General features: G+C 46.3%; 1 protein-coding gene across 7 annotated transcripts in view; it reads right to left on the bottom strand.

Moving 5' to 3' along the window:
- Window positions 1–21775, bottom strand: part of Rph3a (rabphilin 3A) — a 78787-nt gene that overhangs the window by 43964 nt on the left and 13048 nt on the right. For 4 of the 7 annotated variants that reach the window (XM_048447459.3, XM_085680067.2, XM_085680071.2 and 1 more), the window contains one exon: window positions 9785–9861. In XM_048447459.3, coding sequence (XP_048303416.3) covers window positions 9785–9843 — 59 coding nt within the window. In that variant the 5' untranslated portion in view covers window positions 9844–9861. Of the gene's footprint in view, window positions 1–9784; window positions 9862–13019; window positions 13116–21775 lie in introns of those variants that run through there. The other 3 variants (XM_085680060.2, XM_085680087.2, XM_085680090.2) reach the window with 1 other exon arrangement.

Here is a 21775-nt window from a genome sequence, read left to right as displayed (position 1 = left end):
AATAATGTAGGCTAGAGACAGCATGGCCAGGAACTCACAGAAACAGTCCCTGCTGCATCTGTCCCTGCACCTAAACAAAGAGGAAGGTAACTGCCACCATAGCCTGCATCAGAAGACTCCAGACAACAGGAGATGGGTGACCCTCCTGTAAGTCCCTAAAACACACAGAGGACACCTCACCCCCTTCCCACCACCCACCTGCATTTGTTTCACACACGCAATCATCACATGACTGCCAGATGTCTCTGTTACTACATGCCTGCTCCCCAGAGGAATGGCATGATGGAAGTGCTGTTGAGGTCCCGGGCTCTGAAGCTTTCTCCATAGCAGCAGAAATGACCAATTTTGTGTCCCTCTGTCCCACTCTCTATTCCTGGGGATGCCCACAGTGCAGGTATCAGGAGAGCATCTTTGCAGCTCAGCGGGGAGATGTTAATGAAGGAACCAGGAAGGCTGTGCTGACAGACATTTTCACCCATGGTCTGCAAGAATCCTCCGCATAGATTTCATCCTGATGATGCCAAAGTGGATACAGAGGGACACTGGGGTCGCCACTGCCCTCAGATGCAAGCTACTCTGAAATTTTGCACTCACACATGAAGATACTGCCTGAAGACACTTACCACATGGATCTATATCTCTCTGACAGGATGCCCAGCCCTTACCTGGCCTGCCTTTACACCACTCTTTCTCTGGAAAACTCTCCCATCATGGTTCCCAAGTCTGGGCTATATAATATTCTTCAGGGTCCCACAACTATATTTTCCTTATATGAGAGAGTGGGTTTGTTGATTACAAGTTGTTTGGTGCAGACCCCGCTAGATGTCACTCATACTTGGGCTATGCATGCCATCCTGGCTCTTAAAAAGGCAGTTGGGATACAGTAGGCACTTGGTCATTTTTTTTTCTTGAGACAGGGTTTGACTGTCCTGGAACTCACTCTGTAGACCAGACTGGCCTTGAACTCACAGAGATTCACCTACCCCTGCCTCTTGAGTGCTGGGATTAAAGGCATGTCACCATTCCTAGCAATATTTTTTAATAAAGGAAGGAAAAATGAAGGAATCGGATGAGAGAGGAAAAGAAAAGAGAAGAAGAAAGGAGGAGGAGGAGGGAGGGAAGGAGAGCAAACTCTCTCTCAGCCCTCAGTACCTGGAAGCCTGTATGAGCTTTGAGACCCTGTGGTCATGGCCCTGCAATGTCCTATTTATAGTTTTTTTTTTAAATTGTGATAGGGGAGTTCAGCCAATCACATTCTGTTTTTGGGGCGTGCCGCCCTCAGGCTAAAGCCTGCCTATAAACCTAGCAAGCGCTCGCTAGTTCTCTTTTCGCCTGGCTCCTGCGTCCGGACGGATCGTTTGGATTCTGGTGTAAGCTGTTGTAAGTCTTACTTCTGTTTATTAAAGCTGTATATTTTATATCAAGATAGTCTGGGGACTTTTCATTACCAATCGCCCTGCAGCTTCATAATTGTTTAAGGGGCTGGGAAGAAACTCAACAGTGAAGATCACTGGCTGCTCTTGCAGAGGACCGAGGTTCAGTTTCCAGCAACCACATGGCGACTCACAACCACCCATAACTCTAGTTTCAGGGCACCCAGAGCCCTCCTCTGACCTCCACATGTTCCTACATGCACATGGTGCAGAGACATGCCATAAATAAATATCAAGTTAGCATACAAAGTAGTGGGTTTTACAGTGGAGTTTTCATGCACACATGTGATTACAGTCAATCTCTTTACCCTCTTTCCCCGCTCCCCTCCCCACCCCTCTTCCCTCCTGCTACTCTCTCTCTCCTCCCAAATAGTCCTCCCTTCTGCTATCATGTCATGTGTCCTCCATCATCCTTCCTTCCTCCCCTCCCTCCCTGTCATGGTTCCCTTCTCACTTCATGGCACACATGCACACACACTCCAGTCTAGAGTCCGCATGTGAGAGGCAACATACAGCATCTGTTCTTTTAAGACAGCTCATCATCATTAATCTAATAGCAACTCAGTCCCAGTCCCTAACACATCTGAATAGCACATCCAAGATTTTATAAAAAAAGCAAAGTTTGCCTGGCCATGGTCCCATTGGCCAACCACAGAGATCACTAAGTGCCCAAATTCTCCCATAGGGCATATGGGGAAAGTGAGACTCAGAGCAGAGGGTCACATGGGTAGGTGTTATCAGGGTCCAGTCATTCCCTGGAGGACTGAGGGTAAGAATATTTGGATCAAACTCAACATCCAAGCCTGTTCTCTTCCCACCACAACTGCCAATGCGAAGACAAGGTGGTGATTCACACCTCCATTTGATTGCTGGTGCCTTACAGTTTACAAGTGAAGGCTCCTCTACCCACTGATATGGAAGGGCAAATTGTCAAACCCATTTTACAGACAGGATAGTCTGGGTACCCAGAAATGGTGGAGACCTTGATACATAAGGCCACAGTGATGATGAGTCTTAGTGTTCCATCATTCTAGGGTGACAATGACATCCTATAGTGTCTGAACGTGTTTGTTACTGAGATGGAGCTGCCTGGCAGCCCTTTGTTGGGTTTGAAGTCCAATTTGTCATGCATAGTTAGTACATGAATCTAATTCAAACACAAATGCAGGGAGCAAAGCCAGACACTGGGAATAGATGGCGCATCTCACAGCAGTCAGGGTGACCTCCAAAAAGAGACAGCCGGGAGGCATGGCCTAGACAGCCTGCCAGCACTGCCCCAGTCGCCAAAACTTTGATTCAGAACAGCACCAACCAGAGTTATAGTCCTAGCAAAACTCTGCAGGGGCAGAAACAGACAGGACTGTTGCCCAAAGTCCCAGACACTACCCAGAATCTCGACTGGGAGCTCACCTCAGGAACACATTCCATTTTTCTACCAAGACAGAATTTCCTTTTGAAATTTCATATTTCCTTCCTGGAAATAAACACAGTGTGTGCGTGCGTGTGTGTGTGTGTGTGTGTGTGTGTGTGTGTGTGTGTGTGTGTGTGTATAAACTTGGTTCATTCCTTTCTTTACCAGCTCATCACATTGATCAGAGAAAGCATCAAAATTCAACTCATAGAAAAATGAAAATGGAGTGAAATACTTACTGCTCCTTGTCACTGCAGACATGCCAAGCAAGAGAGAAAGAGAAAACAAGAGAGGTTAACTAGGAATTCTCAGGACCACAAGGTGGCAGTTAAGAGTGTGTACTTGCTCTTAAAGGGGACCTGAGTTCAGTTCCCAGCATCTCTGCATCCAGCTCACAGCCACCTATCTCCAGCTCCAGGAGAGATTCTGCCCTCTTCTGGCCTCTGTGGGTACTGCACCCACACATGCACATACATTCAGAGACATAAGCATATATACATAATTAAAAATAAAATGAATCTTTTTAAAAATTCATCATCATGCCCACATTGTTCAGATGTAATGTCACAGTTTGAATTCTGATGGCTCACTTTCAGCTTTTGTGGTGTGTGTGTGTGTGTATGTGCACATGTGCACCTGCACATCTTTCATTTGTTTGCTTTGAGGCCTTGACTTCACAGCAATCTTCCTGCATCGGCTTCCCAAATGCTGGTATTACAGAGGTGTTCCTCTGTACACTGGATTTATTTAGTGTCACATCTAAACCATGGCTGCCTCTGGTTAGAGCTATAAAATCCTACCTGTAAGTAGAGGCCCATTAAGTCAATTAATAAACCACACTGATAAGCCCTCTCTTCCTCCCTTCCTGGTTCCCTTTGCTGAGATAGAGGGCTGTGTGGCCCAGGCTGGCCTTGACTACACAGAATACAGTCAAGGATGCCTTGAGCCCCTCATCTTCCTGCCTTCACCTACTCAATGCTGGGATCACCGTGTCCACACACCATGTTTATACAGCCCTGAGGATTGAACCCAGGGCCTGACAGACAAGCACTACCTACTGAGCCATTCCTGGCCCCCATTTATATGTCTGAATAATGTTTGCATGTGACGTGAAGGGAGCTCATTCAGTGAAAGTCTGATTTTCCCCATTGTGGGCTGTGCTATTTCAGACAGTGGGAGATCCTGTTCAGGACTGTTGAACAGCAGGATGCATGTGGAGGTTCAAGCCTGTCTACTTCAGGAAGGAGGTGAGCATTTTGCCACCACAGGCAGGTACCTCAGTTTCCACCTTGCATCCCTGGCACTGTCTGCTGACAGGCCTGCTGGCTGCATCTCTCTGAGCATCCTCACTCTGCTCTCATATGGACAGGGAAGATGCATACATTCTTTTCCACCCTGCAATGGTGCCTACAGAGATTATTCCTAGGTTCCGGGAGGCTGAGCTAGAAGATTTCTAAAAATTATAAAAGCAGGCAGTCTCTTTGGTAAGGCAGCAGTTGATGAAGATTCTAGTCTTCATCACCTAGAGGAAGATGTGAACATCATGCTCCTCGCGTGTCAAGCTGTGGTGCCAGGCTTGACAATGTGTGTGATAGCTGCAGTTCAGCCATCAGTTAATGTCTGAAGGAAGCCGAGCAGCAAGCAAGGCAGCATGTGTGTTCAGAGTGCCAGAATGCATCATGGGAGCACAGGAGTGGTTAATGAAGCCGCATCTAGATTGTTAGAATAATTCTAATTTAATTGCCAGGCAAATTGTTTGGCTTCCTATCAACGAAAGTAAATTCTGATGGATGGGATTTTAATTGACTCATGTTTCTTAAATATTTTGCCCTGTCCACCCTCTGGGCAACTGTTTACCTCACAGAGATACACTTTTTCATAGGTAGAATATTATCTACAAAGTAAGTTTGTCCAAGATGACACGGAAGAAAATGCCTGAGAAGGTGTCCTGCTGAGAGGAGTACCCAGATTTCTGTGGTGTCTTCCAGAGGGTACAACTCAGGGAACAGGGGAAGTCTGTAGGTAGGCAACAGATGAAGGACTTTAATTTTTATTATTATTTTAATTTTAGATGTCTAGGTGTTTTGTCCGCACTTATGTCTGTGTACCACATGCATGTCTGGTGCATAAGGCAGCCAGATGAGACATCAGAACCCCTGGAACTAGAGTTAAAGATGATTGTGAGTCATCATTTGGGTGTTGGATTCAAACCCAGGTCCCAGATGAAGAAGTTTTGTTTTGGAACATATGAGTGGATCAAAAAAAAAAAAAACCACCTCTTCCCCAACATTTAACTAGGCCCTAGACAAATTAATTAAATCAAAATTTTAGATAAGGCCTCATGTAGTCTAGCTGGCTCCAAACTCTGTAGGTAGCTGAAGATGAACTGAATTTATAATCCTCCTGCCTCCACCTCCAAGGTTATGGGATTATAGGCAATGCAGAGTATTTCTCAAAACCTTATGCATGGTGGACTGTAGCTAACACCTGAGTCATATCCCCCAAGCCATGCTTTCAATTGTTGCTCAAGGATTGTTAGCTAAAAAGGGTTTTTTCGTCAACTCTTTAACTCAAAACAGACAGACAAAACAGGTTTCAACAAAACATAAAATGGTTTCCCTCCTGAAGAGTTTGTTATGAAAAAGAAAACCTAAGTCACAGACAGTGGGAAATTATAAAATTCTGTAACAAAGGAATTTAACCTGAACAACAAATTTAATGACAAGAAAGTAATGGACCTGCTCTTAAAAACACACAAAGATGGGGCTGGAGAGACAGCCCCACAATTAGGAGCACGGGATGCTCAAGAGCAGGGGCCCAGGTTTCAGTTCCCAGAATCCAAATGGCGACTCATAACCATCTATAACTCCATTTCTAGGGGGCTCTTATGCTCTCTACTGGAATCCATGAGTATTCACACATGTGTATGCACCCACCACATACTTAACACAGACACATGCAGGTCAGCCAACACTAGAGAATGAGACCTTGTCTAACAACAATAATAATAACAACAATAATTTATTTATATTGATGATAATGATGTCACTGAGGGGACAATGTAAATGCAGACTGTACTTTGGTTTCCTGATTGCCCAAATCCAAATAATTACACAAACTATATTAACTACAACACTGCTCAGTTGTAGTTAATATACATGATGGCTCAGGCATATTTTTAGCTAGCTCTTACATCTTAAATTAACCCATTTCTATAATTTTATATTTTGCCACAAGGCTCGCGGTTTGTTACCTTTTGCTTTTTGGGTAGCTACATGGCATCTCTCAGACTCTGCCTTCTTTCTCCCTGGGTTCAATTTAGTTTTCCTGCATAGCTCTATTCTGCCCTGCCATAGATCAAAGAAGCTTCTTTATTAATCAATGGTAATAAAACATATACAGCATACAAAGTGGAATCCCACATCAGGCAGCATATTTGGACAGACAAGGACTTTAGGTGGTGGTGTGTGGCAGATGCTTCTCAGTCATCATAACATCACGACATTCAGAGTGGGAATATGACAAGACATCCCTCTATATAGTGCTCATAGTACTCAGGGGAAATAAATCAATAGCAGGGAGTATCAACCTGTCATTAGGTCATTTAAATGTAATTAATTTCAAGTACTCATCACCTTGTGTGTAATAAAATGTGATTGTAAATTTATATCAATTAATTTTCAGTTATGGCCATGATCAGTAAGTAGCTTACAAAGATCCCTAAATTTTCATGTTGATTGTGAAGAAGTCCTGTGGGTGATTGGCATACCACTGAGTCAAAAGTGGTCATTCATGAATGATATTACCACGTGGTCAAAGACATGAAATGCACACTCAGAGCTCATCAAAGAGTGCTATGGAAATTTATTCAGCCAATAGCCTTTTAGATACCAGCCCATTAGGGCATGATCTGAGGTACTGTAACACAGAAAAGAAGCATGCCCTCCCTCTTTTTGCTTGGTTGGTGGTCAAAGTTTGGTTCACAACCCCACGCCCACAGAGTGGGGAATGCAGTGACTTTCTATTGTGAATGATCCCCAATAAACATTTGTTATCTCTTATTGTGGGTTCTTGTGGACCTCCTTTAATTACACAACATTATGGCGCCCAATGTGGGGCTCAAACCCATAACCCTGGGATTAAGAGTCCCGTGCACTACTGACTGAGTTAACTGAGTTGACTAGCTAGAAAGAGTATAAATGTCCAGTCTTCTTGTCATTGTTCTTTCCTCAGTGAAAATGTAAACCAAAGCTCTGGGAATATCATGATTTCCAGTCTTTTCAGCACGTGTAAAATCAATGTGAACAGTCATGCAGGCTGTCATGAATGGTTTTCTGAAGCACTGAGTCTTTGTCATAAATGCCCTAAGCAACTTGTAGTACTAAGTCAAGTAAACAGTCTCCAGCAGTCCAGTTCCAAAGAGCATACCATGTTCAAATATGTAGCCCACTCCAAGGACCAGTTTATATTCATAACACACCTATAACATCAGCACTTAAGGCACTGAGGCAGGAGGATTGTGAGTCCAAGGCCAAGCTGGGCTACATAGTGAGTTCCTGTCTTAAAACAAAACAAAACAAAACCAAAAGAAACACAACTAATAAGCAAAAACTGATCAAAGAGCAGGAGACTTTAAAGAACCAGAAAAAGACAAAAAATAATGAAAAGAAATTACCATAAATTAAATAGCATAAAATTCTTAAAAATATAATAGAGTGGCTTAATGAAAATGTAGTGTACCCTAAAATACCTCAACTGTACTCTCTGGAAGGCTCAGACAGAGGGAGGCCTATTTACATTGTTTCATTTAATTATCTCTTTATGCTAGATTCTCCCTCTACATGCAATACTGTTTCTTTTCATTATCTCTTTTTGCTACAATCTAGAGTAGGTATCCCCCCAGTGTTTCTTTTAGTTGTCTGTTTTTACTGGAGTATATAACCAGATGTAACATTTCTTTTGAAAACTGTTTCTTTCACTGGCCCACATTCCCTACAGTTTAAGGGAGATGATAATGACATTGTCTCAAAAAGAATTAGTATTATTTATTTTAATAATTATCTTTTGCTTTCCCAGAAAGTACGTAATATCTACTTACATCCTCTGTGAAAGACAATTTCTTCTTTAATAGAAGTGGGGGTTATGAGTCACATTTAAAAAGCTAACAATGGGAGTGTTTCATAGACAAGGGGAAACTGAAGGTATGGTCATATGACCAGGGGATCTTGGTTGAAATTTCTTCTGCTTTCTTTTAAATTTCTTTTTATTTTGGGGGGGTTCTATTTATTTATTTATGTTTTTTTTTCGAGACAGGGTTTCTCTGTAGCTTTGGAGCCTGTCCTGAAACTAGCTCTTGTAGACCAGGCTGGCCTCAAATTCACAGAGATCTGCCTGCCTCTGCCTCCCAAGTGTTGGGATTAAAGATGTGCACCACCATTGCCCAGTCTTCATTGTTATTTTTGAGGTTATATTTTAATTACAACAGTCCTTCCTTCCCTTTCTTCCCTCAAACCCTCCCATATATGCTCCCTGCTTTCTTTTAAATTCATGATGTCTTTTTTCATCAAGTGTTATTGCACACATGTACACACACACACACACACACACACACACACAGAGCCATAAATATAACCTGTTGAATCCATATAATGTTACTTCTATGCTATGTTTTCAGGGCTGTTGGTACTGAACAACCAATTGATGTGCTTGTCCTAGGGAGAACCACCCCTCCCACTCCTGACATTCCTCAGTTGTCTGCAGTTCTTTGTGTAGGGTTGGGGCCTCATGGGATTTCCCTGTCCAATCTGGCATGTGTAGAAAATCACAACCATCAAACTGCAGTATTGTGTAGAGTCCGGTCCCTTTAGATACGTCGACAAGCATTCCATATCTCAGGCTCAGAGAACATTGCAGACAAGGGGGCTGAAAGATTGTAAGAGCAAGAGGAACAGGGAATTTGTATTTCCTAGGAACATCAGAAGCTAGACCTATAAAGTCTCACCAACATGGCTGCCCAAACGCGAACAGAACAAGGACGACACCAATGAACATGCCAAACTGGATGTGGGGGGAGGAGAAAAGTCCACCAGACCTCAAACAAGAGGGAAACCACACCCAGTACTGGAAATCTAGCAAATTACTCAGTGCTCGTGAGATTATAGTTATTGAAGAAAACTCTCCAGCCACTAATTTACTAAACCAGTATAACCCAGAACAACACTCTATAAACATTTGTCCTGTACCCACAGGTAAGTGCAGTCTTCACCCTTCATCAAAGAAGTTTCATCTTACAACAGACATAAAGCACTACAGAAAGCCTTTCTGCATTCTTTGAACCAGCAATAGTCATCACCAAACAGCCCCCACCCTCCACCCCCATGACACATAGTCTTGTCATTAAAATAATCATGTCCCCAACTAGAAACTTCAACCTTATGATGTCTTAAAATTCTGTTCAACAGAGCCACCACACTGAGGCATAGAGGACAGAAAGGCAATCTCTTACCCATGCCCATTGGGCTGGGTGAGTAGCACAGATACCCAAGGTAGGTTTCCTATTAGATACACAATAGGAAATAGTGGGGGTGTGAAAAATTGAGAAGCTTCTACCATAAAACCCACCATAGGGTTGGGAAGCTAGGGAGCTAGGCCTGCACTGAGAGACCCTACTTCAATCAATGGAGCTGGGAATGATAGAGGGAGATTTCCAGTGTTAATTTTGTTCCCCACAGGCATGCACATACATGTGTGCCCATATATATGTGTGTGTGTGTATATATATATATGTATATATGCACACTCATACATACATTCACGTACAACACACACACACACACCTAGCCCAGGGAAGGAAACTCACACCTCTTCTCCTTCTTTCAGATATAGACACTTAGGAAGGCCCAGCTCAAATAAGCTACATTCAGGGTCACCGCAGACTTACTTTGACTGAAGTGGGCCATCACCAGGGTACATCCATCGGTTCACCACAGTATCAGTCATGGTGGAAGGCTGGCACACCTGGAAAACACAAGATGGTTACCCAATCATCTGGCCACTCTTAGCTCATGAGTCCCTAATCTATGCCACACATGTGGGGACACAGAAAAGGGAGGGAGCTTGACCCAGTAGTTCCACTGTCCAGGAGCAGAACCTTGTGCCCCTAAGGGGAAGTGACCCCTGGGAGACACAGCTACCTAGTGATGAGAGATGGAACAGCATGCTTTCCATTCATTATTAACACAGGTCCCCACTGTGGTGCTGTTGGGGGCACAGTTGTGGACTTTTAAGGAGGTGTTGATGTCATTGAGAACTTGTCCTTGAAGGAGAATGAGGGACCTTGGTTCTGTATTCTCTCTGTGTCTTGGCTGCGGTGTGAGTGGTTTGCACATACATTGCCAGCCAAAGGGCACATCTATGGGGTCACACAGTCTTTGATTTGAGCCTCCAGACTCATGAAACCAAATCAACCTTTCTCCACTTCACACACAGCCTATGGTTGGCTTCTTGTTACAGTGGCTTAGGCCTTTCTGTATCTGCCTTGCTCAGGATCAGTTTACCCTTCAGACATCGGTCAGAGAGAGCTCGAAAAACTTATCACAGTTTGTTAAACATCTCCACAGTCAGACACAGGGAGCCCACTGGCCCGACGATCCCACCTCTAGGCGTCTTCCAGGAGGAGTGAAAACTCCCTTCACTATAGGAACCTGACATCCACAATAGCAGAGTGGAGGTGACCCCAAGTCACCGCACCACGGGCAAGCGCTTGAAATCAGGAAAGAATGACTGAGATGCTTGCTTATTGTGGGGGGGCCTTGAGGGCAGTGCCTGAAAGAAGAAAGCCAGAAAACAGTCTCTGCTCAAATGCCTCCTCTTCTAAGAAGATACCTTTCCTGGCCATTCTAAGTCCCTCCCAGGCCCATTCTTCCTCATCCTACAGCTAAGCATGACATGTGATTTGTCTTCTTGCTAGCTGCATTTGTCTCTCCACCTAGGCAGTAAGCACCACGAGTTCCAGGTTCAGGGCTGCGTTTGTTCAACTGCAGCTCCTCAGTGAACAAGAGGCCAGCACATGGATCTGTGAGCCAAGGAGCTGTATGGACTGTGCATGGAAGGATCCCACACCCTCACATGAACCTCTGCAGGTAACCCATACCACTAAGCTCAAATCTCTGTGCTCATTTCCTGGGATTCTTCATAAGTTCTGCATAAGAGACGCAGAAATGTTTATTTTGCAATCAGTCCTACATGTGGTATATAGTTGGTGTTCAATAAGTGCTCATATAGATTATAGAGGTTGGTGAGTACACCGATACGTTAAACATTAGCGCCAGCCTGCTGTCATGGCGCTGTGGATCCCTAGGTCACCCTGTATCTTGGACTGCCACAAAAGCCACTGTCCAAATCCCAGAAAGACCCATTATGGAATCCCTCCTCTTCGCACCTTGTCCCTACTTCTCCCTGTCAGCATCCATTGCTAAGGACTAGTGAGATCCACATCCCAGAATCTTCTTGGTCTTCTGCTGCTTAAAGATAAGTGGGGAAAAAAAATCAAAGCTCACTTAAGAGCCATAGCAGTGTCTGAAGTGACGTGGTGGGGCTGAACTGGGCTGGCAGGGGCCTCATGTAGTACTTTGGAGAGTTGCAGGGGTCTGTGTCACCTGTGGATGTGGGGGGGTCAAAACTCTAGCCAGCCTCTGTGCCCCACAACCCTGCACTAAATCATGGGAGACCTGAACCCAACATCTTGGATGGCATCTGGACACTTCTGATTCCATCTCTACCCTCTCCTGCCTCTGGCCCATCGCTGCCCATTCGACCTCATGCAGACCTGTTCAGATTACTGGAGAGTGAAGATGGGGCCGACCAGGGATGCAAAGCTCAGAGGGAACTCACATGAGCAAACAATATCCCAGTCAGACATATACTATGCTTGGTCCACATGATATTTTAAGTGAAATTATGCCAAAAGTAAGGCAGCATTAAGACTGGGAGCTTCTCTTAAAAAGCTGGAGTAAAAACAAAACAAAACAAAAAAACATACACAAACAAATGCAACTCATGGAGGGCTGGGGACGGCTCAGCCAGTAACATGCTTGCCTCAAAAGCACAAGGGTCTGTGTTTGTACCACAGGACCCATGTAGCAAAGCTGGACTTGGTGGCAAGAGCCTGAAACTCAGCTCTGATGAGGCAGAAGCAGGGGGACTCAAAGTCACTGGCCAGACAGATGATCTAGTTTATTTGGAAAGTTCCAGATCCCAGCGAGAGACCTTGTCTCCAAAAACAAGATGGATGGCTCCCAAGGTTGTCCTCTGGCCGATACACATCTCCCTCTTCCTCTCTCCCTCTCTCCCTCTCTCCCTCTCTCCCTCTCTCCCTCTCTCCCTCTCTCCCTCTCTCCCTCTCTCCCTCTCCCCTCCCCCTCCCCTTTCTTCTCCCAGAGCACCCACTATCACTCAGTGTCTACCACTGGTCTAGGCCTAGAGGTACAGCATTAAAACACAAACTAGAGATAGAAACGAGGGTCCGCACAGAGCTTGACTTCAGGCCAAGTGTGAAGTGTGCCAGCTACTGATACATGGAATGAGAGGGGTGTGAGGAAAGGAGGCTGGTGTCAGGAGGGTCTTGCTGAGCCACGATGTTTGACCTGGAGCAGGGGACTGATCCATGTGGACAAGTGGGGCAGAGCATCTCAGACAGATGAAAAATGAACTTCAAAGGCTCTGGGGTGAGCAGGCACGTGGGAAGTCAGAGAAGCAGCAGGGAAGCTAGAGAGGAGTGAGCGAGGTGGGTGTCCGAGAAGCAGGGTCCACCCACAGATGAATCTGCCTTCCTCACCCTCTGAATATGATTGGCTATGAAGCTTCCCATGACCAGTGGAATGGCGACATGTCTATTCAATCAGAAGTTTGAAGATGCAAATGCTCTAGAGATGGCTTCTGGCTGTATATGAGGAGCCCAGGCTAGCCCACTGGAAGAGTTACTCCGCCAGTCAAGTGAGCCAAATCTGGGCTAGACCAGAGGATCTGGACAGCTGAACCCAGCCTGATGGCATCCCTAGAGACCTGATGGCACAGGCAGACTGATAGAAGCTGCTGGCTTAGACTCAACTCCCACATGCAGTCCTCGACCCTTCTCTGAGTGACTCTGTCAAGCTAAACCTCTCCAGGGCGCTCACCTCCCAGGCACTGAGTGGCCGTCCTTGAAGGGCTTGTCAGCCAACTTGCCTTCCAGGCTCCACCCAGGCAGCACTCAGTCAGTGTTCCAGGTGCACCTGGGAGAGGTGAGAAAATGTCTGTCTTCAGGGTGTTGAAGGTCTGAGTGAAGGTGCAATAGACACCTGGGATGCACTGTGTGTGCGTGTGTGTGTATGTGCGCGTGTGTAGGTCAGAGGTCAACTTTAGGTGTCATTTCTCAGGAGCTGTCCACTGGGTGTCAATTTAGCTAGGCTAGCTGGCTAGCAAACCCCAGGGATCTGCTTGCCACCCTCTCTCCAATGTTCGGGTTAAGGCAGGCACCACCATGCCTATCATTCTACGTGGGTTCTGTGGATTGAACTCAGATCCTCATGCTTGTGTGGCAAGAAGCACTTTACTGACTGAGCCATCTTTCCAGTCCATATACGTCTCCAATTTAGTGTTGAGGGGTGGGATAAAAGCACCCCAACTTTCCTTCCAGATGGTTCTTTCTCAGTATTCACCATTGAGGCTCAGGTGGGGTTCACCTAGTTCTGTCCTTATGATGGGTCTATGACCCACTTCTGGTCAATCAGTGGTTGGTCTGCTGTGATTGCTGTGATTGCGTTATAGATCAGCATATGACCTGATCTGGACCAATGAAAGCTTTGATGGAATTCTATAGATGATTTTCTTTCTGTCTCCAGTGCTGAGCTGGTAGGGACAGAATCCACCTCACAGGGAAAGCCTGCTGCAGGGGGATGGAGAAACGCTGCTGCCCCACGGTACACAGGTGGTGGGGGTGCTGGATCCCACCATGCCTGAACCCATAGTTGTTATTTCGGTTATAATAAGCCAATGCAGTCAAATTTGAATTGAATTTTTGCCACTGTAACATTCCTGCAATTGTATCCTTGGGGTCCCATGTCAGCTTGGAACAAGCAAGGATTCCAAAGGCAATCAGAGCTTGTGGGACCTGAAAAATTAACACAAATCCCCACTGGAACCACTGATCCATGTGGACAAGTGGGGCAAAGGTCCTCTGACTGGCCACTAGGCTCTGCCATCAGATGCATCCTCCCCAGAGGGACCCTGCACTGGCAATTAAAACTCAGCAACAATAAAGAACACTAATTAAAAGCAAAACTAAGTACTTAATAAGACAAATGAAGTAATGGTATTAAAACTAGAGATGAACAAGCTGGTATTAATTAAAACCAAAGACAAATGCCTCCCTCCTTTAAAAACTGTGTGTGTGTGTGTGTGTGTGTGTGTGTGTGTGTGCATTCCTAGAAAAAGTTTAAATTGTGCTGACACACTAGATAATGGGGGCAGACATGCTAGGACCAATGAGTGAGGCATGAGGGTTGGAGGTCTCCCCAGAAAGGAAGAGCAGGGTGTGGGAGGGGAGGGACTTTGTGAAAGAAGGTCCAGAGCCACAAGGGATGGGGATGCTGGGCAATGGGAGGTTTGGTGAATATGGATCCTGGGTGGGAAGAATGCAGTATTGAAGGCTGGTCTGCCTTTTCTGAGCAACCTTGGGCACACTCCTTTCATCGTATGCCCCCTATTTCCTCACATAAAGGCTAGGAACAAAAGTAGGACCCATCTCAACATGGAACCATGAGAGTTAAATGTGAGATCAAGGCCAGGCATCCAATAGTCCCTTATGAAGTGGAAGCATCATTAATCTATTACTGCCAAAGCTGGCTGTGTTTTCCTGAGCTCTGGAGGAGGACACGGAGATGATGGTAACCAAGGGAGGATGGAAAGGTCAGCAACAGCCACACAGTAGCAATGACCGCATTGAAATACTGAGGGATTGTCACTGTGACTGATGATTGGGTGTCCCTAGCCCTCCACTGTGTGGTAGGAGCTCTTTACTCCCCTGAGGAAAGCTGCCAGTGGTCACAGGAAATGCCAGGACCCACAGACTCTCCAGGAAGAACCCCAAATGCAGTGGCATTCACTAGATTTCCCCATCCTGTGTGGATGGTCATAGGCCTATGAAAGCAGGCTTCCCTGTATCTGGTCCCAACAGATCAGGAATTCAGAGCAGATGTCCCCTTCAAGCCCACATTATGCTCTGACTACGAAATGGCCCTCAGGGCTCATATCTGAACATTTGTTCCCCAGTTGGCAGTGCTGTTTGTGGAGACTGCGTCAACTATCAGAGGTGGTGCCTGGCTGGAGGAAGCAGATCTCCAGGGACAGGTCTTTGACTCTCTGCTTCCTGGACCACCAGGGTGTGAACAGTCTCCCTCACACCCTCCTGCTGACAGGACTGTGCTTCTGTCATGATGGACTGAAGCCGTGAGCCATGAAGTGTTCAAGCAAGGGTCCCTAACACAATTGGCACACCCTGGAACCCCTAATAATGAAAAACACAACACCGTGGGAACTGTTCATTAGCCTAGTGCCTGATGTGCATCCTGCCTGGACTTACCTCAGGCTAGAGACCACACTGACACATCACAGGCAATGCCACATATCACTACTACAAAGGTCCTAGAAAATGGGACTGTTCGCCACTCTGTGTGCGTGCAAATGCACATGCATGTGGTGTGTATGTGTGTGTGCATGTGTGCAGATGCCAGCATATGATCTTGACTGTTGTGTCTCATGAGCACTATCCATCTTATTTTTTTTCCTGTGTGTGTATATGGTGTGTGCATTTTTACTCATGTGTGTCTGCCTGTGTAGGCACATATGTGTACATGGGTGGGTGCTTGTGCCTGTGGAGGCCCAAAGCTGACACTAGATGTCTTGCCTTCATCACCCGCCACTTTAATCATTGAGGTGGGGTCTCTTATTGAACCCAGAACTTGCTGATGCTAGAGAATCTCATCCCAGCTTGCCCTGAGGATGTCCTAACTGCCTCTCAATTGCCATAGATATGCCCAGGGACCCAATATCTGATCCACACAGTTGGGTGACAAGTACCTGATTTACTGAGTTTTCTCCCTGGTCCCACCTTATTTCCTTAAGACAGTGTTTCTCACTGGCCTTCAGCTCAGAAGTAGGAAAGATGCCCGGCACAAGGAACTGCTTGGCTCCGCCTCCCTAATGTTAAGTAGCAGCATGTGCCACCATGTCCTGCTTTTTAAACATCCATTTAGTGGATTGGGAAAACTGCAGCCCAGACAGGTAGAGTCACTTATCCTAAGATACACAGCCATTACCCCACACAAACAGCTTGTGTATTTGAATTGAGGCCACATGCCCACGTACTGGCTCACTGAAGGCAGGGCAGAGGATCCCGGGAAGAAACCAAGAGAGCCTCTATTCTGTCCCCTCCTGGGTCGTGGAGTCCCTCCAAGACCCCAGTCTACACATCTGAACATAGCAGCTGCTGTGTTCAGATGCCCACCCTTTCAGCTGCCCTGACAATGCAGCCCACTTCCAGGTTACTCAGGCAGGCAGGATTTACCCTCCCTCCTGAGGCAAAGCTCAGGCCTAATTACCACACTTACGCATGCGCTCACAGACATCTACCCAAACAGGAAAACATGATTAGAGGGGACTGTGCATCTGAATCAGACACTTAATGACTCCTGTCCTGCTACGAAAGGACTGGGCAGGCACTGGCTCAACTAAGCCCTAAACATAGTGCATTATGGGAGAGCACAGTTCCCCGTTCTTCTTTGCCTTGGGATAGGATGCTGAATGGAGAGGGGCATCCACTGTCTTACACCCCCCAGCAGTCCTGGTCCCCTCCTGGAAGTAACATTTTGGTCAGCATCAGGTCTTCTCCTCTATCTATGAGCCCCTTCACCCTGAAGCACTATTTTCTATTGATAAAACAATAAAAAAATATTGGATTCAGTTATTAACTTGATGTTCTTAAGAAGAAGAAATAGCCATATAGGCAGCATGGCAGATGGATCTATAAATGTGCAGCTTGCCGGGCATGCTCTAGTCTGTCCACCAGGATGTCACCATCCACCCTGACAGGGCTCAGAGGCCTCTGTAGTGACTGCATTCACTGCACTCTTGAGTTCTGGTTTCTGGTTGGTCCCCAACAGAAGACACCAGCAGAGGCTGGGAGGAGGGAGAGCAGGAGGAGGGAGAGGCTGGGGTGTCCCTGAGTCTCCCTGTTGGGCATCATAGTTTGGCAGTAAGGAGGAAGGATAGAGACAGCCAGAGTATATGGCATAGATTATATAGTACACAGAGTATAAAGCACATAGAGTATATGACAACCACCACGGTACAGGCCATGAATCTCTGCACAGGATAGCAGCGTTGACTGTCCGGATGAAGGACCCCAGTGAATGTGCCTTCTACATCTGCCACTTCTCCCATAGCAACCCTGGCCTTACAGGTAACTCACTAAGCAACGAGAAGTTGGTGAGAATGGCCATCAGAAGCTCACACATGCTCACCCACTGTGGCCATCAGAAGCTCACACATGCTCACCCACTGTGGCCATCAGAAGCTCACTCATGCTCACCCACTGAGTGGGGCCATCAGAAGTGCATGAGGCTATATGGGACATTTCACATTCAAATCACAGAAGCTACACACATTCATGGCAGTTGTTACACAGTGCAACTGACTGCTACAATCAGTGCACCATGCTTTCTGTCTGCCCATGCACTCCTCTTAGCCCTGCTTCCCTAGTCTCATCCCTAGGAGTTGACCTGTATGTGTGTGTGTGACCTCATGTGACCCTGCTGTGCTCACGGGCTTTTGTTGGGCTCAGTCAATGGAAGCCATGGTGGGAAGGGTGGATAGGTTGCCAAGGAGCTTGGGCTCCATTTCTCTATGCTGTCATAATGGCTACAGCTCAAGTCCAATGTCCTCTCTTGCAGCAGGTGCTGGACATGGAATGTCTGTCATTGCCAGCCCTGAGTGTGTCACCCCTCTTGTTGGTTTTCCTTAAACCCATCTACAGCTTGGTTCCTTTGCAAAACTCACCTTAAATTACATAATGGAACGATCTGTTTTCCGCTGGAACCCTGATTCATGTGCCTTAATAGTGTATGATTTCCATGGGAAGAGAAAAAAAGCACAGGTCAAGTGTGGTGCTATGTGTTAGTTCAAGGCCAGCCTGGTCTACATAGTGTGTTCTGGCCAACCAGGATAGAAAATGAGGCCTTGTGTCAAAACACAACATAACAAACTAGGCAGCATCCAGTGCCTGGGCTTGAGGAACAGGTTTAAGAATGAGCTTAAGGTCAGGGCTTGAGTTCAGCATCTTGAACAGTGGCAAGGAGGGTGTTCTCCCAGGTTTCAGAAGAGAGCATTTGGGGGGTGGGGAAGGAGAAAGGTGGGTGGAGATGGGAGAGGAAAGAGGGGGAAGGAAAGAGAGAGAGACAGAGACAGAAGAGTCCAACCACTTTAATGCAATGGCCTGGCTTCCCTCTCTGCAGCCACCAGGGTTGCATGGGGTGATGTCAAGGGTTTTTTGTTTGATTAGTTTTTGCCTCCTGAAACACCCTTAGCTCTGTGCTTAGCTCCTCAACTCCCAGTTTGGCTCTTACCTGTCCCATCATGCCCTTCTCTGGCCTCCTAATTTTCTCATATATAAATTCCTTATTTACAAATTTGTCTCCTGGCCAAAATTTACACATAAACCCCAAATCAATCCTCAGGGTATATTTGTGTTCATACTCAACATGTACAGAAAGGACCAGATCAAGGGAGCCATCCAACATGCTCATTCCCAACTGACCTCACTTGAATCTGCACCGCCTTCTTGTTCCTACCCCTCCCCATCTTGCAGGAAAGCCCCTGTCCAAGGTCCACTTAGCACCCCAGTCCTGTGTTTCTATGCTTTTTACTGAGGCTTCTGCTGCTTGCAAATTAGCTCCTGTGTGAAAAGGGACTGTGACATGCTTTGTAGAAAATAGGAGTTAGATAACCCTTGTTCAGGCACGAGGTACAGTTCTATAGGTGATGAGTTCAACTCCTTAGCAATACATCTTAAGTGAAATATGTAAAGCAAGATTACAAGGGGATGGAGAGATGGCTCCACAGTTAAGAGCACTGCCTATTCTTCCGGAAGTCCTGGGTTCAGTTCCCAGCAGTCACGTGATGGCCCACACCATTTATAACCTCTAGTTCCAGAGGCTCTGATGCCCTCTTCAAGCACCAGATGCATGTAGTACACATACATGCATGCGGGCAAATACTCATATACATAAAATAAAAATAAATACATGTTTTAAAACATATAGTTCATTGTAATAAAATGTCTATGACATATTTATAAATAAAGATGTATTTGCCAATAATGACATTTAATGAGATTTAAACATGTATGATATATAATTATATAGTGATATAATGTGAATATTAATGTTATTTGATATACTTATTTGCTTTTAATTACTTCTTAAAACTTATTTTGGGGGACGCACAAAGGGGAGTGAGTGGGAGTCTGTCCTCTCCTCCACCATCTGGGTCCCTGTGATCAAACTCGGGCTTTCATGTGCAGATTCGGCCCACAGTCTGATAACAGGAACGACCAGCGAGGCTCCTCACACTCACCTTCCTCTCACTTGTCACCGACAAGTGGAGCAGGCCTGTTTTATGTCTTATTTTCTGAGTGTGACAGAGGCCACACTGGGACCTAGAGCAGGGCTCATGATGATATGATTGTCCAAATAAGGCCATTTAAGAGGTGAAGTGCCAGGGGAGAGGAGAAGTCCCGTCCTGGAGACTGTTTCCTGACTGCCATCTCTTACAGCAGTGGTTCTCAACCTTCCTAATGCTTGCACCCTTTAATACAGTTCCCCATGTTGTGGTAACCCCCTAGCCATAAAATTATTTCATTTCTACTTAATAACTGTAATTTTACTACTGTTATGAATATAATGTAAATATCTGACATGCAGGACATCTAATATGTGACCACTGTGAAAGTTGTTCGACCCCTAAAGGGGTTTCAATGCACAGGTTGAGAAGCTTTGTCCTATAGGAACCTGAAGATGCAGGTTTACCTCATCCCTGTGGAGGCAGGAGGAGGGAAGCTTGCTGAGTGAACCTGTAGGCTTGGAGACCCACCAGCTAGCAAGCAGGTGCCCTGGGGCCTGAAGAGATAACAGTGGAGCTGGGCTGCAGTGGGTTTCTAAGTGTCTTCCATCTTCTGGTGTCTGCAGATAGGCTCAGAGTGAAAATCTTGCAGGGAGCTGAGGGCATGCTAACGGAAGCTGCAAAAGGCTCCCCCCAGCCTAAGCTGCTGGCTCAGTTTCTAGGACAAAACGTTACTCGGGTGGGAGGGCATGGAGGCCTTCATCTTTTAGAGCTGAGGACAGCGAAGAGTGAATCCCTTCGATGCTAACTGTATCTGTTCCTTAATAATGAGAACTTGGGAGTCACTTAAGCTTACAGGGCTCTTCCTGAGCTCTGCTCTGGTCTCATGTGACTGCACTGTCACAAGAAACAAGACAGGAAAATGCAAGTGGCCCCAGGCAAGTCTTCCTTCCTTGCTTGGTTCTTGCTCTTCTGGGAGAGCACACCAAACTGAGCTCTTGTTGAAAGCAGGAGGAGGAGGCGGGGCACCCCAGATTCTAGGAGGAACAGTTGAGGATGGGCGCTCCTCCAGGTTACCTTTCCTGTGCTTCTTGTGACATCCACAGCGGTTCTCCTCAGTAATTGCCTATCCTGGGAAGCCCAGAGAGAGTGGACCAGGTGCTTGTTTGTCATGAAGTATCTACCACATGATGCCATAGCAGGGCTAGTCTCAGCTCAGTCTCTTGCTAGCCTGGGACCTAGAGCAGGCTCTCAAGCCCCTTTGTGTCTCATTTTCCTTGTCTGGAAAAAAATAATGGGGATTATAACTGAACAGCTTCCTCACACTGAGGTTAGGATGGGGTGAAATAAGGGGTGCAGAACACCTAGCAAGGGATGTGCCGGCCCATGAGACCCACTCACTCCCTGCCTGCTCACCTCTGAAAACAGCAGTCACTCTAGTGTGAAGTCCCAAAGCCAAGCTCAGCCTGCAAGGATTCAACAGATACCCATCTCCTCTTCTGCCATCACCAGCTGACATCAGCCTTTCCCCTCCCAGGACAGTCATCAGCACACTCGGGAACCTGAGGGCTCTCCTGAGAGCATCCTTGTGGTCCTAGATGCCCAAAAGGATGTGAACCAGTACCTTAGGAAGGTGTCATAAATAACCAGGGATACCCAAAAACTACTGTCCACTCCAAGAAAGCTTCATCCACTTCCCCATTGCTACCTGGACACCAGACGGAGCTCACAATGGTGTTTGTTATAATTTTCTTAATTGCCACACAAATATGAGGGATTTGGGGTCCGTTTTATGGGTCCCCAAGGTGAGGGACCCCAAAAGCCACATAGATGGTGAAGAGAATGTCATAGCCTAGCTGTGCACTAAAATCACCTGGTGACCTTTAAACTGTCAAGGCCATTCCCCCCAAATCTCTCATGTTTGTGTGGAAATTAAGAAAATTATGACAAACAGCATTATGAGCTCTGTCTGGGGGAGTAGCTCAGTTGACAGAAGGTTCATTTAGTATCCCCCAGCACTGCATAGACGGGGCACAGTGGCACATGCCCCCGATCCCAGCACTCAGGAGGTAAAAGCAGGCCTCAAGGTCATTCTGGGTTACACAGGTAGTTCGAGGCCAGCCTGAGGTACTGACCCCAGACCCCCACCATAAACAATCCCTAATTAGAGAAAGAATCTAGAGGGGCTTAGGGGTGTACAATCCAGGCTGAGAAACAGACTCTCTGTGGAAAGGTAGGGTGTGCCAAGTGGTTTTGTTTTGTTTTGTTTTGTTTTGAT

The sequence above is a fragment of the Myodes glareolus genome, chromosome 2 (assembly GCF_982192425.1).
Source record: "Myodes glareolus chromosome 2, mMyoGla1.1, whole genome shotgun sequence".
NCBI lineage: Eukaryota > Metazoa > Chordata > Mammalia > Rodentia > Cricetidae > Myodes > Myodes glareolus.
Note: the sequence above shows the minus strand (reverse complement) of the source record. Positions and strands in the feature narration are given on the sequence as shown.